The sequence below is a fragment of the Pholcus phalangioides genome, unplaced genomic scaffold (assembly GCF_987345545.1).
Source record: "Pholcus phalangioides strain wild (caught in Gottingen) unplaced genomic scaffold, Ppha-v1.0 ptg000007l_1, whole genome shotgun sequence".
NCBI classification, from domain to species: domain Eukaryota; kingdom Metazoa; phylum Arthropoda; class Arachnida; order Araneae; family Pholcidae; genus Pholcus; species Pholcus phalangioides.
Window position 1 is genome coordinate 26,659,100 of NW_028301600.1, and position 17,927 is coordinate 26,677,026.

General features: G+C 36.6%; 1 protein-coding gene across 2 annotated transcripts in view; it reads right to left on the minus strand.

The window, feature by feature from the left end:
* Positions 1 to 17,927, minus strand: part of LOC149085119 (zinc finger HIT domain-containing protein 1-like) — a 39,211-nt gene that overhangs the window by 20,242 nt on the left and 1,042 nt on the right. Inside the window, exon 2 of one of the 2 annotated variants that reach the window (XM_089232929.1) lies at positions 13,648 to 14,202. The exons of the other annotated variant lie outside the window; for it this stretch is intronic. Within the exon in view, the coding sequence (XP_089089055.1) occupies positions 13,733 to 14,194 (462 nt within the window). The 5' untranslated portion in view covers positions 14,195 to 14,202 and the 3' untranslated portion in view covers positions 13,648 to 13,732. Of the gene's footprint in view, positions 1 to 13,647; positions 14,203 to 17,927 lie in introns of those variants that run through there. 2 annotated transcript variants of the gene reach the window in all.

Below are 17,927 nucleotides of genomic sequence, written 5' to 3' on the forward strand. Positions count from 1 at the left end.
AGATTGTATTTAATACTCTCTCAAATATTGAGGGGGAATTTGCTAAACCAAAGGGCAACCTTTTCCATTTGTACTGCCCTTCTTGGGTGACAATAGATACTATTTCTTGATCTTTAGGATGGAGAGGGATATGCCAAAAAGCCGAAGCGATATCAATTGATGAAAATATTTTTGCACATACCAATTTATCTAATACATCGTCTATTCTAGGGATTGGATGATGTTCAGATCTCATGACGATATTAAGTTTTCTAAAATCACATACTAATCTTGTTTTAGACGTAGTTTCATCATCTTTTTTCTTTACCAGAGAAACTGGAAAAGCCCACGGGGATGCACAAGGCTCAATGATTTGATTTTTCACCAAGTCCGAAATTTGTTTCCTAATTTCTGATGAATCAGAAAAGGTCGGTCTATAAGGGTGAAGGTGAATCGGTGCTTTGTCTTTCAAAATTAATCTAGGGGGATCAATATTTAAAGGTGGAACATCATATTTTGATTTTGCAAAGATATTATGATATTGTTTAACCAATGACTCAATGTGTTGTTCCTTTGCTTCTAATTTAGAGCAGTCCTTCTTTTCAACTCTAGTAGAAATAGGAATCATAGGAGATATATAGAAACTTCTATCGATACCGATATTATGATTACTATTTGAAATAGAAATAACCTTATCAAACTGCAAAACACAGAAATTTACAAAATCAATTTTTAAGAAAAATTTCCGAAATTCCTTTAAAGATAATAACGCAAAATTTTGAGGAACGTCTAAGACAAAAAATTTCAGATACCTTGAAATAGTTCCAATTCTGATCAGCAAATTGACGGAACCGATACTATTAATGTCGCCACCGAATGTAGAAACAGTTATATTGTCCTTGCCGTTGATATCGGGACGGTTGTGAAAGTTCGCTAGTAAGTGCAGAGGAATGACATTTATGCTGGCACCTGTGTCTGGAAAAATTGGTATAGTCTCTTGATCCCTTGATATACCTTCGATCAATAGCTGTCAGAATCCTTGCTTTGGTTTCGTGCTCTCTCCACTGTCGCAGTTGCACTTATTCGGTTGGATTGGCTGACATCCATGGGTAGCTTGTGATGAGCAAGGCCATATTATTGTTATGTGGATTATTCTTGCGATACTGGTCCCTTGGAAGATGGCAATCGGACAGCCAATGATAATGACGCTGATTTTTCTGCTGGAGATGTCTTGGACAAGGTTCTTTAGGCATTTTTGATGAAATTAACATTTGCCGCTCAGGAGAAGGTACATGAAAAGGCATCTTGACTCTCGTTTGAATTCCGGGTTTTGGATCTGATGTGTGTGATGGAGACGAGTGCATCTTTTCCGCAACATTTATCAATTTGTATACAATTTGATACCACTCTTCGGTTGTATTTGGCTCATTAACTATAATTAGTCGTTGAATATTAGGAGGTAATCCATGGGTGAGTCCTTCTATGATTTGCTTATCTTCTAGTTTCGCGAGTTTTCCGTATTTGCACTTGGTAGCATAATAGTTATCAAGTCCATCAGGAAGATCAGACACTTTGGTTTCATTGAAGAGTGTGAAATACTTCAACGGTTTTGTGGGAATGATGCTCTTCAAAATTTCAGATGCTGTGGACCATGACATATGAACGTCATATTGAGTCAAGAAAGAATCCAGCACGCGGCCTCCAAGAAACTGAGGAAGAAGAATTACCAGTGCCGCATCTTCAAGTCCGATAATCTTACCCATTGATGAGTAGAGTTTCAAATAATCCTCCACTGCCATGGTCGAGTTTTCATCGAATATAGGTGGTTTGAATTTCAGCGATGGTGGTAGATTTGATACAGGAACGGATGGCATAGGGAATAAAAATGATGATGACGATGGAAGAGGTTGAGATCTTCTTCTTCTTGGCATCTTTTTCCTTGATATCTTGCCTTGACAATTCCACTGAGTTAATATCCTGCCGACTTATTTGTGGTATTTAAAAAAGAAATGCGTAGTGTATTTATATCAAGATATAGACACGTAGACACTCAGCAGAGCAATTCCATAACATCAAGAATAATGAGAATTTATTTAAAGTGGTGAGAGCAGATGAGAGCTGCTGCCACCCTTTGCAAAAGACAAACCTCAACTGATGCGAGTACATGGGCTTCTTCTATACACTCCCACGCAGACAGCGTGACCCCCAGACAGCATGACCTATATTTACATTACCATTCTCAAGCACATTCCAAGAATCCGAAAACATGGGGGGTACACCAGCACCTAGTACATGAGGGAACGTTTCTTTCTACGTAGAAATACAACACATATATTTACATGCTAATAAGAACAATAATTTTAGTGTTCTGTATTTGCACAGCATTGTATCAGAATTATGCATTTTTAAGTGAAAAAAGTAGATAATTTTTTTTAAAATAGTGGCAGAAAGTCATTTTTTTCTCTAAAGTTGGTAAAAACCATGAGTTTTTCTCTGTATGGGAAAAACCATCAACGGTAAATACCATGCCAACTCTAATCAAAATTATTTGCTTAGCGCACTAATGTTTTTGTATCTGCATAGAAATGATGAAGAGACTGAGCTCACGCTCAGTAAGGACCCTTGTACCACCATTCAAGGTTTCAAAAATTCAAATCTCCTGCGTAAAGCTGAAGGCAAGCACCCTCTGGTCGAAAATATTTTTTATGCTTGTGGTAGTGCATAGAACAGACACAAAGAAAACAAGAATTGCACAACTTTTATCTGCTTACCTTCTAAATATGAAAGTTGGCTACCACTCTGGGATCACAAACTGGTGTACTTAGTGTTGTGTGGATCGACATTTTTAGTACATACTATTTGTGCAGGCCAAAAATTGTGTACCCTCGCATATAAAATGACACAAAATGCATGATTATCCAGTTCAGGGGTTCTTAACCCGACATCCATTGACCCCCCTTGGAGAAGTTACATAAGCTTTGTGAGTTTGTGTGAGAAGACAATCAACTTGTTTTACATCATTATATGCTGAATATTTTTCTCTAACAGGATCCATGTTACTAGCAAAAAGGGGCAAAAGCCTTCATCTTACTGACATAAAGGGTCTGAACCCCTTTATATTACAAAACGTTAATAACCCTGGATCCACTACTTTCTATGATCATTAGGGTGCTGCCATCTTCTTTCCAATTGGAAGTGAGAAATTATCAATATATGTGAACGAATAATGAAAGTACAGTAAAACCTTCATAAATCGTCAACCTAATTAGTCACTCCGTTTATAAGTCATTCCTCTTCGGTCCCGTTCAGCTTTCATATACAACACAATGTTATTAAAAAATTGTTTACTTGTTGCTAATTTTGGTTCACTCGTCACTATGGAAAAGTTTGAGAGAAAAATAGATTAGGAGATTATAGAGGAATTAGAATGATTTTGATGGCTCCCTTTAAAGAAAGAGCTTGATAACAGCATCATCATATGTTCAAAAGTGACCATAAAAGCCTTGTGTATCAAAACGGAATTGCTCAAGCGACAAAAGTGACACTGAGGAAGTTCATTTGCTAACTAAAACAAAAAAGTTCTTGAAGTGTTAGGCACTGTTCAGGCTGGACCCGATTTTGTTAAGGGCAAGTGGGATATTTGCGATGAGCCCTCCAATTTGGGGCTTCAAATTTGAGCAAAATATATTTGCTGAGACACACACAAATCAGATTTTTTCTCAAAACAAGGAGGAGGCTTTATAAACTCAGCTTTGTTCTGCCCATTGCCCCTTTAAGTCAAAATTAAGCCCTGTAATCATGATTACCTTATGTTTGTACCGTGAACTACTGCTGCAGAATATAAAGCACTAAAATTAAATGTGTTGTAAAAAATTAATGTGCTGGAGAAAAAATCCACTATTTTAACAGTTTATTCCAACTCTCATCAGTCTGAATTAAAACAAAATTGGCAAAAATAGTGTACCCGTGAATTCAATCATAGCAAGTTAATGTTAATTCTGTAAAACTCAATAGAAGGTTAAAATTCTGTTTTTTTTTGTAAGTTTTTCCTCAGATTCCCCCCAATTATTAACGGGTTAAAAACATGGTTCTCAAACTTCTGTGCCCTCGCTATGACATTTACCTGTCTCCCTAGAATAGTTCAATAAGAAATAGTAATATTATAAAAAAAAACACTGCAAAGCACTGAGCAGGCACTCATCAATCACTCGCACCCCAACACCCTTGACAAAGGTTGGCAAAACCCCAAGTGGTTAACTGTTACACGTGCTGGCTTACCACAACAGTGCTAATTTCCGTCATCCGCAGCGCATGATCCTATCCCAGCGCTTGCGTTTTCTGATGCTGCTTACGTCAGATATGGTGAGCGAACCCACGAATGCATTCAGCAATTCAGAATTCAACTGACATCCACCTTTCGTCTCCTCTGGACTCGGAGCCTGCATGTGTTTTTTGAAATTTTCACCCTCTCAACATGGTTTGCGACACCATGTTCCATTGCAACTTTTGCTCCTCTTGATGCCTACTAACAACCCTGAGTTTGTCAGTCCATTAACTGAACACTCTGTATAATAGAAGAATTAATTCTGAGAAAGATACATGTGGGGTGGAATGCGATGGAGAATGAGGAAAGCTTAGGAGAACGGGGGACGGACACACACAACTTTGTTTTATAGGGTTAAAATAAAGCTTTGAGATCAAGAAAAAAAGAGGTTGAAGAAACAGTCAGCTCGATTGAATTTATTACACTGCCATTTGGACACAATATTATGTCCCTAATCGTATAAAAGAGTTAAAACACTCTAGTCTTATTTTGTACTTATTTTTAACTGTACCTGAATGTAATATGTTTCAATCTTCTACATGGTTCATACTCTTCCAACGAAAAAAAATTCAAGGACTATTCAAGCACTTTTCAAGGTAAAACTTAAAAATTCAAGGACCTTTTTTTACAAACGCATATTTTTCACATGAATAGGCGCATATTTAATTTTGATTAAAACTTTCAGAGATTACATTTCTACCTACTTTATTTCACATTATCCGTAATGAATAAAGGAGGCCACATACACATATATATCATACAAAACATATGACACATAGAATAACACAGTTCGTGCCTGTCAGTTTCCTCATTGAAACGTAGTTTAGTCTCTAAATATTGCAATTAATTTTCTTTTAAAGACTAAAAAAAAAACTCTTCTAAAGATAATGAAAGACATAATTTAATGTTTTTCTAATTCTGAATTTATTTATTCCATCAATGCTGAAAAAATTTCTTTCATTAATTCTGGAAATTTTTCCATCAATTCTGGAATTATTTCTCTCATCAATTCTGGAATTATTTCTTTCATCAATTCTGGAATTATTTCTTTCATCAATTCTGGAATTATTTCTTTCATCAATTCTGGAATTATTTCTTTCATCAATTCTGGAATTATTTCTTTCATTACTTTTGGAATAATTGCTTTCATTATTTTTGGAATAATTGCTTTCATCAATTCTGGATTTGTTTCTTTTGCTAATGCTGAAATTCTTTCTTTCATTAATGCTGAATTCTTTTATTGATTCTAAAATTATTTCATTAATTCTGGAATTATTGCTTTATTAATTTTGGAATTCTCTTTTATCAATGCTGAAATTGTCTTTCATTAAGTTTGGAATTATCTCTCATTAATTTTGGAATTATCTCTCATTAATTTTGGAATTATCTCTCATTAATTTTGGATTTATCTTTCATTAATTCTGTAATTTTTTCTTTCATTAATTCTGTAATTTTTTCTTTCATTAATTCTGTAATTTTTTCTTTCATTAATTCTGTAATTTTTTCTTTCATTAATTCTGTAATTTTTTTTCATTAATTCTGGAACTATCTCTTTCATTAATTTTGGAATTATATCATCGATACTGAAATTATTTCTTTCATTTATTGTTTTAAACTCTAACAACTATGGATGCCATTAGAAAATAACGGAGAAGCGCCAACATTCAACGCGTCACGTGATCTTCCAAGGAATGATGTAGACCATTGACGTCATACCAGCGCCGGTAATAGAGGGCGCGGGGGGGGGGCAACTGCCACGGGTGGCAATTTTTAGGTGAACACCGTTATAAAATTATCGAATTCCGAATTGGTGGGGGCGGCAAGACAATACAAAAATCCTAGTTATGGCCCTGCGTCATACTCCCTCCAGTAATATAATTTCAATTTATTTGAGCGCCGAGTCACCCATTGGAGCACAGCTTGCATTTGGCGACATTTTTGTCTGGCACACTCAGTAACCAATCTTGATAGAAGGGATTTTTTAGACACAAGTAATTAAAAGTACACACACATGCTACTCATTTTTTTTCTTTCTTTCTTTAAAGAACCTTGTACAAGCGCGGAGATACGGGGGGGAGGGGGCAGCGTGAAAGGTGAAGTTGACTGATCTAATGTATATATGCATATATGAATTGGCATCATCATCGTGCCCCCCCCCCCAGACTTCCAAGTCAATCTCCGCCTATGGTTGACAGTAATCAGAGGAAGCTTCGCTCACTTACGGACCGAAAGGCTGAAATTATTTCGGCAAAAATTATGAAACTTTTTTTTTCTAAGATATTGATTTCTCAAGTCATCCAGAAAAAATACCTAGTACAAAAGTTTAATGACTTTCAACGACTCCAAATACGTCTACATACGATCACAGGATACATGCTACCATAAAGCCAGGTTTTCCTAGAAGTGGGTTATTGCAATAGATTCTAGAGCAGAAGGACTTCTACTCTAGGAGGAGGAATTGGTTGTTGGGGGCCAGAGCGTGCCGACTGAGCTGAAAAAAAAAACAACGATCGGAAGTTCATTTTGAACTCTAGCTTTTATTCCATAAAAAGTTGCAAGGAAAAAAAAACAAGATCATTTACACGATCATAAAAAAATAAATAAAACGACAAATAACAACCCGCAATCTCAGGGAGAAAAAAAAACAATCCCGACATACAAACGCGCGGGAAAAAAAACCAGCCTACAGTATAAAGTCGAGCTCCCGTGAGGGTGAGAGCACGTCGCCAGCGATTTACATATTGCGTCGGGCCGAGCGGTTCCACGTGCACAGAGAATAAAAAGGGAAAAAACATTACAACATAGATTTTTAGCGCTGCAGGAGCCGAACTGGATCGGATCATTTCGCGTCGACAGAAACGTGTTACATAATCACACTACGCGTTTGTGTATTCCTACCGTGGTGCATCAGCTCTCTCACGGCTACTATGTACTATGACTATCAACTACTATGTCATCTGCATGCTCCGGTTTGAAGGGAAGCATCGAGCTCGATGAAGGGAAGTGAAAGAAAACCAAAATGAAGATCGGTAAAATGAGTGGCGCATAACGCATTTGACTCCTCCAGAAGCAGTCGGCCAATCACGCCCGACGTAAAACACTGTCGTGAGGCTTGTTGCACTCTCTAGGAAAACAGTCAAACTTGTTTTCTTATTATTGGTGAGTGGACGGCGTGTCACGCTGGGCGATTCACTTTGAACGCGGCACAGAAAACCTGCTCCTACGAAAACCCGGCTTAAGAATAATGGGAAAAAACGTGCTTTAAATTCAATTATCCAGGGTTAGTGGCTGCTAAGGCTTTTGCCCTATGCTTTGCACTTTTTTAAGGACGTCACTTGCGGAGTAAATAAAAAGGTGGCGAAAACTATTTCGGAAAACACAAATTTTTCAAGGACTCTCACAGAATTTTTAAAAAAAAATTCTTTTTCAAGGCCTTGAAAATGAACTTTTTTTTTTCAAGGTTTTCAAGGACCGTACGAACCATGTTCTAATACAAACTTGATTATAACATCATCAAAGATTCCACAAACATTTTTCATTATAACCGAGATGTTGTTATAACCATGGTTGATGTTTCCAAGCCCTTTTTGACGAAAAATATATTCAGGGACAATCAAATACTGTGCATAAAGTTTTAATTTCCTTGTAATTAGGGTGTTCATATTTGATCGAGAAAAATATAGGAAATTAGGATGATTAATGCGTGAGAGATATCAATTCCCACCAAGCATCTTATATATAAATGTGAAAGTATTATGTATGTTTGTTCTTTATACAAATCTACAATTTTAAACCGATTGTCCTCAAATTTTGCACATATACCAAACAGGACCGGGATTGAACCATAGGCTACTTTAAAAGTTGAGTCAGAGCAGGACAAATGCCAAAAATAGGCAAAAAACTGTCAGGCAACAATGGTTCTTGGGCACCAACAGTCACTTTCAGAATGTTTACTTTGGTTGTCATGGTTCCCTAACAATGCGTTCAGTTGTTAGGGACAAGATTTGTCACTTCTTTAATGCTGCCAGTATAACAGTTTATTCCTTTATAATGGTTTGTCACTTTTTCAATCCTCCCATTAATTGAAGAAAACCTGGGAAGCACTGGGTATTTTTGCTAGTTGCTTATAAATAACCCTTGGCGAGTAATACAGCGCTACAGCAAGTTTGCTAAAATGTATTTCACAGAAAAAAATGAACTTGGAATTGTGTGTGATAAATATTCATAGTTATATTCATTATAACACAATTTATAAATTATACAAATTACCTGCATTTCTGGTTCTCGTAAAAATTAGAAATTAAAGCAAACTTTTGCAGAAAAAACTGGATGTTTCATAAGAAAAATGTGGGAATGGCAAAATAAAGAAATTTTACATATGGTGATCATGTCAATGAGCAAGTCAGAACATCAAACATGCAATAAATCTTTGTTTTCAATGTTAAGCATGAATAGAACAGAATAGCATTCCCTGGATGCGATCAGTCACTGAAATAGAAACAAAAAATTTGTTGTTATATACAAGGTGGTTGCTTTTCATCACCTTTATAAGCAAGGTTCATTAAAGTTGTTCTCTATGGGTAAGTTGGCAGTTTGAACTGCCAATTATTGACATTATAGCTAAGGTGTGGTTACAACCAAAGTTGTTATAACTACGTTTGATTGTACTTATTCTTTGTATTGTGATTTAACAGGTAATTTTTGCTGGTGTTTCTAAATTTTTACTTCAAAGAGAGAGATGACCCCCCAAGAGATTCCAACCCCTTTTTTCCAGAATATGCACAACTGCTATCCATTTTTGTAGGATAATTTATTACAAGTCTGAGTTGCATAGAAATGTATTTGTAGCATCCCTAGCAGTAAATGTGTCTTGTGGAAGTTACATGTTTAGTTGGTGCTGTCATCTATTTTCCAAATTGACAATAAATTTAATGCTGTGGTACTACCAATTTTTATAACATGGTTTTTCAAAGGAGAAGCAGGCTGAGATAGAATTACCACCACCAGACATAGGATGGCATGATGCACAATGGCCACATGCACAACAACTTAAAGACTAGTTCAGAGAGAATCAACTCTCTGGTTTTCACTTTAGTAAATGGCAAATTTTCCACAAAATTGAAGTTTAATAGAAAGAGGGACCTATTCCAAAGTGTTGAGAAAAAATCTAAACCATTACAGCATAGAAAATATACATGTAAAACACCTTGTAATACACTGAAGAGCCAAAAAAACTGGTTACCTGCCTACTATTGTCTAGGGTCCCCGCGAGCACGCAGAAGTGTCACAACACGACGTGGCATGGACTCGACTAATGTCTGAAGTAGTGCTGGGGGTAATTGACACCATGAATCCTGCAGGGCTGTCCATAAATCCGTAGGAGTAAGAGGGGGTGGAGATCTCTTCTAAAGTCAGAAGAGTGTTCCTGGAGCCACTTTGTAGCAATTCTGGACGTGTGGGGTGTCGATTTGTCCTGCTGTAATTGTCCAAGTCCGTCGGAATGCACAATGGACATGAATGGGTGCAGGTGATCAGACAGGATGCTTACGTACCTGTCACCTGTCAGAGTCGCATCTAGACGTATCAGGGGTCCCATATCACGCCAACTGCACACGCCCCATACCATCACAGAGCCTCCACCAGCTTGAACAGTCCCCTGTTGACATGTAGGGTCCATGGATTCATGAGGTTGTCTCCATACCCGTACACATCCATCAGGTCGAAGCAATTGGAACCGAGACTCGTCAGACCAGGCAACGTGGTTCCAGTCCTCAACAGTCCAATGTTGGTGTTGTTGGGCCCAGGCGAGGCGTAAAGCTTTGTGTCATGCAGTCATCAAGGATACACGAGTGGGCCTTCGGCTCTGAAAGCCCATATCGATGATGTTTCAGTGAATGGTTCACACGCTGACACTTGTTGATGGCCCAGCATTGAAATCTGCCACAATTTGCAGAAGGGTTGCACATCTGTCACGCTTAATGATTCTCGTCAGTCGTCGTTGGTCCCGTTCTTGCATGATCTTTTTCCGGCCGCAGCGATGTCGTAGATTTAATTTTTTACCGGATTCCCGATATTCACGGTACACTCGTGAAATGGCCGTACGTGAAAATCCAAATTTCATCGCTACCTCAGAGATGCTATGTCCCATCTCTCCAACTATGCCAGACACTTGTTGTTATATAGGCGTTGTCCGACCGCAGCGCCATACTCTGATTGGTTCCATATCTCTTTATTTGCATACGCATGCCTGGACCAGTTTTTTTGGCTCTTCAGTTTACATTCACCGAATGTTTACACTAGAAAGAAATGCACACATATTGGTATTAGAACGGTTTATAAGTAAAAACTATTAATCAGGAGTTTCCTCTAACAGCTTGGTATTACTCATGTTTCCTGATTTCTTTTCAGCAAAATTATTAAAAGCTCACAATTCAATTATAGTTTATTAGATTCGTGGTCTTTATTGATCATATAACAAAGTAGGAAAAAAGGCAAGATTTAGATAATTGAACTGATCATTAGAATGAATAAATTTGGCTTTACCAACATATTAAAGGAATTTGCTAGAGCTCTTTGAGGAGACTCTCCAGCACTCACAACCATAACGAGCAAAACGAGGAGCCTACTACAGTGGAACCTTATTTATACATTGCTCAGTTATACGACTTTCACTCTTATATTCCGCTCGGCTTCTGCCACAGTTGGTTCCTATACACATTCGATTGTTTTTTAAAAATTCATTTATTCGAGGTTTTCACTTCGACTTGAACTCTGAATCTGTTGAAAAAACTAATGATATCCATCAAATGTTCACAATTTTTGTTTACAGTGAAAACGCATTGCTGCAACAGTTCTTACATATTGTCACCGCAAAAGCCATAAATTTTAAGGTGATTGCTGACATATACGAAAATAGCCTGATCACCATTTAAAGTGCACACTTAAGTAGTTTGTTCATTGTTTGCTTCTGAGAGTACGCAGATGCTGTGAACCCCAAACAAACGGATTCCAATTGTTTTGATGGTCATATGTCCTTTCAGAATTTTTTCCCCCAAATGTTTTCATCGTTATCCCCAGAGAGTGATTAAGTATATTGTAAGCATTTGGAGAGGTCTGCTGATAAGAGACACATACGGTACACATACACAGTAAGTTCTTTTGATCATTTCCTGTAGAATTTTTGTTCGTCGTAGTGCTGGCTGTGTCAAATCTGCATTCGTAATGTTAAAATAACAAAAAGCACAATCTCTAAAAAAACTAAATTGTTGAAGATTGACAATTTTAAATTAATGATGAAAGTATATCTTGCAAAAAAACTGAATATCTCTGTATCAACATCGTTAAATGATTATAAAGCAGAGAAACAAAATCAAAGACCAAACACCAGGTTGCAAATAATCTACTGCCAAAAAATGAGAGTGCAAGGTGGGCAATTTTCCCAAGTTGAGAATATTTTTTTGTAAGTTTTTACCCAATGTCATGCCCCAAAGGTAATGTTCTGATAAATTTTATTTAAGTGATTTGAAATGTGATTTTTTTCCCCTCAAGTACGATTGAAATATTTTTTATAACAGAATTAGAGATGTCATTAAAACACATTGAATTTTAGAATATTTTATGTCTGCAGGGGTCTCTTTTTTTTAATCTCAGTTATTCGACTTACACATATATATGACGTTTTGACTCGACCTCTTGAACATTGTATAAACAAGGTTCCACTGCACTAGCATGTCTAAGATGTTTGTGGAGGTGGTGAAAGGAAAAAATTAAGATCAGAAACCTTACAGCCTTGATAGCAAATAGAGGTAAAACACTTGATGAACTTAAAACGTCCCACAACCCCATCAGGTCCACTGTCAATATTACGGACCATAGGGAGACCAAAAAGGAGTGGTCTTTGTTGAGACCTTGGAGAAAGGGGAGGCAAAGATGATTCAGGATTTTGCAAAATCCTCTATTGAGAACTATGAAGCAAATTCTTGGTAGAAGTAATTTGCAGAATGGATTCCAAGGTTATTGTGTATGGTGTGGACAAAGAGGTGGAAGGAGAGTTGCTGGAAGTGATCCACTGATGTCTGAGGGACGTAGGCTGCAAATAAAGGCAAAATCTGACACAAGATCATACTGATCCCAAGTCATTCAAAGAACTTATGTAAATTGCATGAGGTACAGCATATTTACAGTTAAAATTAATACTGTAAACTGTAATTTAAATGTTTACTAACAAATTCTAAAATTTAAATAAAGATGATAGTCAAGAGAACGAATTAATAGAGAGCAAGGGTGGGAGAAACGGAACATATGCAGTAATCTCACTTTAGTGATTGTACCACCACCTTTCCAAAGTACCTTGAACACTTCCCAATCATCTGGCCATTGTGAACACAAATGAGTAGGATTTTAATGACAAATTTGGTGCACAGAAGCACTTATTAAACTTAACTAATCAACTTTTGTATGAAGAATTGGAGAGATTTGCATCTTTTATTTGGAATATGATTGATGCTAATTACATCAATTTGGAACACAATTGGAAGACTTACTATCCCAATCTAAGTCCAATCTTCAGAAATTGCTGTATACCATATGGCAGTGGTTCTCAACATGGCCCCCTAGTGGTACTGGGATACTCCAAGGGGTCCACAGAAGAAAATGGAGAAAGGGGCCATGACAGGTGGTTTGGAGGGCTGCAGAGAGCTGAGAAATAAAACTTTTATATTAGTGACTATATACTTACAGAATCCAACAAAAAACCACCCATAAAACCAGGGCCGTCTCAGACTACCACAGCATCACTTTGCCTACAGCGCCCATGATGTTCAGACGGCCCTGAATAGAACTCGGACTAGCGGGGAGCTCAATAAATTCTAGGCCAGTGGTCTGAAGGCCAATGTTATTCGCAAAATTTTTGTTCTGTATAAATTCACTGAAAAAATCATTTCAATACGTATAAAGGATCTTGCTTCTAGATGAGGGTCGAAAACTCTAGGTAAGACGGGGAGCCACGAGAAAAAAATATGGTTCAAAGGGGGCCACAGGCAAAAAAAGATAAAGAAACAATGCCCTATGGGGTAGGTTGAGGCTATTTCAAGCTTATCAACATATTTCATTTTTAGTTGAGTGACAACTTTAATTCCCAACAAATAATCCAGCAATAAGCATAATTTATAAATATATAAAAATAAGCACACAGGCCAAAAATTTCATATATGAAGAAAAAATATTGACATCAAGAAATTGTTCATGTATATTATACATGACTGCTCTAAATATCAATGGCCTACTAATGAAACTCAATGAATTGGAATTAACTAGAAACCATGTTAAACAAGAGTTATACTTTATTCATACAAAATCAGACACAAAGATTATGTATCAACTATGCCAAAATAAATATATCATCACTAAATATCAACTATACATATATTATCAAGCAGTCCATTTCAGACATCTTGTATCTCTATGTGCATTCAAGCATTTTACGGAACAATAACGGCTGCCACATTGAATACAAGTATAACTGGACAGGAAGCCACACACAGAGCAGAAGTGACGATCAGGGAACTTTGACGGAGGTACACAATTAGCTAAATATGAACCACCTTTAGAATAAGGTGGAAGTGGTTCTTCAACAAGCATCGAAATTGTCTTTCGAGACCGTTGTTTGTACAATTCTTTTTTCCCTTTTGACTTCCGTTTCTTTTTATCCAAAGTCTCTTCAAATTTAGGCACCTTTTTATGCATAGTCAGATCAGCATGAGGGTCTTCCTGAAAATTATCTTGCTCCAGTGCCTCTAAAGCCTTCCTCTTTCGTCTATTACGTACAGCTTCATCTAGAATCTTCTTTTGGTTCAATTCATGCACTCGTGCAGACTCTCTTTTCTCAGCCATAGATAATTCTTACCATGAAAAAAAATTACGGAGATGAGAATTCAAATGAAAAATGGGATTATCTATTGAAATTTATAGTTTTAAACATGTTACTTTTACATAGCTGCCAACTTTTGAAAACGAAAATTAGGGAGATTTTCGCGTGGACACGTATTTTATACTAAAACCACTACCTAATAAATACGAAAGGGATTTTCTCACATAAAATAAGGATTTTCCACACATAAAAGTTGAAGTGTAGGGAATAAAATCCCTACTTAAAAATTAAAGTCAAATAAAATAGGGATTTTACACACATGGAAGTTAAACCCTTAGGAATAAAATCCCTACACAAAAAACAAGTGAAATTGGAGGCAAAACTTCCACGGTGATCTAAAAAAAAATATAGTGTTCAATCATAAACGATGTGAACAAACATTCTGCGCAAATGACCCCAAAATTATCAGAAGATGAAGGAAAAAAGTGGCAAGTTTTGAAGAATACTGACTTTTTGTGACACTTACTTAATGTTTTTTTGATTTCACATGGGTGATGATGTCAGTCTTTCCACTATGACCGATGTTTATGTCCTTAACACAACTTGTACAAAAAGAAAAAGTTGGCGTTTTTCTGGAACATTTGATGAAAGGAAATTCATCGGGAAATAAGTATATTTAAAATTGATTTTTCTTTTTTTTTTTTTGCTCATCAGTATTCATGTTTTGTTATCGCACATATGCAACTTCAACAAAACCGGAAGTTTTGACCACATGCGCGTCACTATAATCTTCAATTATTATCCAGGCCTATTGGCTGCTAAGCTATTTTCCTGCACGATAAGACAAACAACTTTTCTTGTTACCACATCAGAGGGTTTGTAAAATTTCCTTAAAAAAAAAAAATTTCCCACTATTCCTCCCATTTACAACGTGTGACGTCATTTCGAAAGGGGAAAAAACTTTTTGCCTCACAAGAAATTACATTTTCAGAAGCAGGGATTGTGAAGTAGGAAATGTTTAGGGACAGTTAGTGATTTTTGTAAAAATTCGGGAGATTGAAGAACTTTTCGGGAGGTCGAGAAATGAAGCTAAAATTCGAAAGACTTTTGGCAGCTATGCTTTTAAAACCAACAGCTAATTAGATATATTTTTCATGCATTCTTTTTCAATCTGCATTTTTTTTTCCAATCAGGAAATTTAAATGGCAAAAGAAATAAAAACAATTCTTTTTGACAAACAAAAATAAAAGAAATGCCCATTTCTTCCCGCACCCATCAAAGGCTTCAGTAGATAGCGAATCCGATATCCAGTGGAACTTCAGTTAATGAGCATTTTACATAACAAGCAGAAATTTTAAATACATTTTGGCTCAATAACGAATGATGATTCACGGTACAAGTAAAATGTAGGATTGTGGATAATCTTCTCCTGCGCAGTCTCCAGTCAGATTGCCAGATGATAAAAATCTACGCAGTAGCCCAAACATGCCACTGCTAAATTGTGAACAATAAATCAGTCTCCCCTCGTGTATATTACTCTCCCGAAATTATCAAAGTTTTTCCAAGAAATAGGAGTATTTTCTAACAAAAGTCACAATTTCCATCATAAATGAAATGCTAGACAAGTGTTTACTAAATTTTAAATAGTAAATCCTCTTCCTCTCAAACCCAACCCCCAGGACCATTTCAGATAGATAATAAGCATTCATCGTTTTTCCAAGAAGTGAAAGAGTTCGCTTAACAAAAATGGGATCATAACGACTTAACTTTCCTCCCATCCAAAGAACAAAAACATGCTCTTGGCCAAAAGTTCTTTCCATTTTAGCAGGTGTTGTATCTACAAATAGACTAAATATGCCTTCCGTTTCCACGTTAGACAGTTTCCATCTTAAAGAAGTTTCCTATATGATTGAACAAACATTAATTATTCACAAGACTATACATTTGTTCTATTTAAGACTGGTTTCTGTCTCATATAGTGTCCGTCTTAGGCTGGGATTACACTGGAAAAGTTTGATAAAATTCTTTCATATATTTTTTTTACTTTAAAAATGCAGCCAATAAGACTATCGGTTGCATTTGCGTGAATATAGAGGTACGATTATTGGTTGCATTTTTCAAGTTGTAAAAAAGAAACTATCAAACTTTTATAGTGTAATCCTGGCCTTATAGACAGGTTTCGCTATATTTGATTCACGATTATGCCAGTGAATGATTGTGGAAGGGGGGGGGGACAATTTTTTTCAAAAGGGACCCACTTTCATTTTGCCAATAGCTTGGGTCCCCAGGGAAATTAGAGTACAGAGGCACCTATCTCGTCTGCAACCCAGCAAATCGCTTTTTTGTCTATAATACCAATGTGTTCCAGTCTATAGGCCTGGTCAAGTCAGCATAATTCTTCATCCGTCACCCAGGTGACTCATCGCTTTAGCCAAGTTTAGTTTATACGCTGCAAATGGTAAATTATCCCAAAAGGCGATACACAAGTTTTCTGAACCTGTGCCTTTGTAGAAACTCAAGCTGCCGTTCATCCTCATCAAAGTGCGCTCTTTCTAAATTGTGCAGAAAACACCATGTCATGATGGACGCTGTCACCACACTATCAATGTGTTGCGGTCACTTTATCAACATTTCTGTTGTATTTTCACATCAGGAATGATTCTGACAAGAGTAAGTTGGGTATCAAACTGGTGACACTTTTGAACATCTTACAGTGCAATATGTACTCATGTATAAATCAAATTTTTTTGTTGAAAAATGTTTTTTTATGAGGGGGGGGGGAAGAGACTCATACATGAGTATATATGGTACTTCATCTACCTGGGATACCACACCGTTGATGGTAAATGCACCGTTGAGTGCGGTGGATGCTAAACAAGATTTTCTGATCCACAGAAAATCTTGTTGGGTAGGATGCATAAAAATTTTGTTCACACATTCTACGGGACATGTTCTTTCCTAGTTCTAAGAAGAAAAAATAGAAAGAGAAACCTCCCTAATTTTTGTTCTTTTTACCATCAATCATGATCGCACAACCTTGAAAGAGTGGTTTTACTACTTTGTATACTACTGTATTGGTATACATGCGGGTTAATGAAAGATAAGATGAGGGACATCTCTCTATTCGCTTTCCTGAATGAGGGACCATATAATTGTCAAATTTTTACGTTTTCATTCCTCTGCAGATTTTCTCCCTTCTGGTCACATACCGGAAATTACAGTGCTTTCGCAGCTATCTGCTGGCATTCAAAGACAACATCTATATGGCGTAAATTCGCCTTGTTCCTACAATATTGTGAATACACATTTTTTTGTTTTTTTTTAAATCATAAAGGATTGGAATGCCCGTTGAAATTGTAAAACTTTCTTGAGATTGTGGAAAAAAACCGAATCTGTAAAGAATATCCGCAGTTTTGTCATCTAGCTGCTATGTGGTAGTCACCCTTTCTCATCTCGAAAATCACGGGTGTGTACACAGAATTGCTTTTGGAAGGGCACAATGATCTAATTCTTCACAGAAAGTTTGGGTCACTAACACTGGAAAACAATTTTAAATTAACAGATAGTATAAATGAAATTTTATTCCAATATTTTAATTCTCTACAAAAATATTTTCAATTTTTGATCCTCTGGGACCCTTATAACACACGCCCCTGAGAATTACTTATTGTTAGGACCACGAAAATAAGTTGTACTAACTGGAAAAAGTACTAAATGGGAGAAACGGGATCAACTGTATATTTGTTTCATCTATTA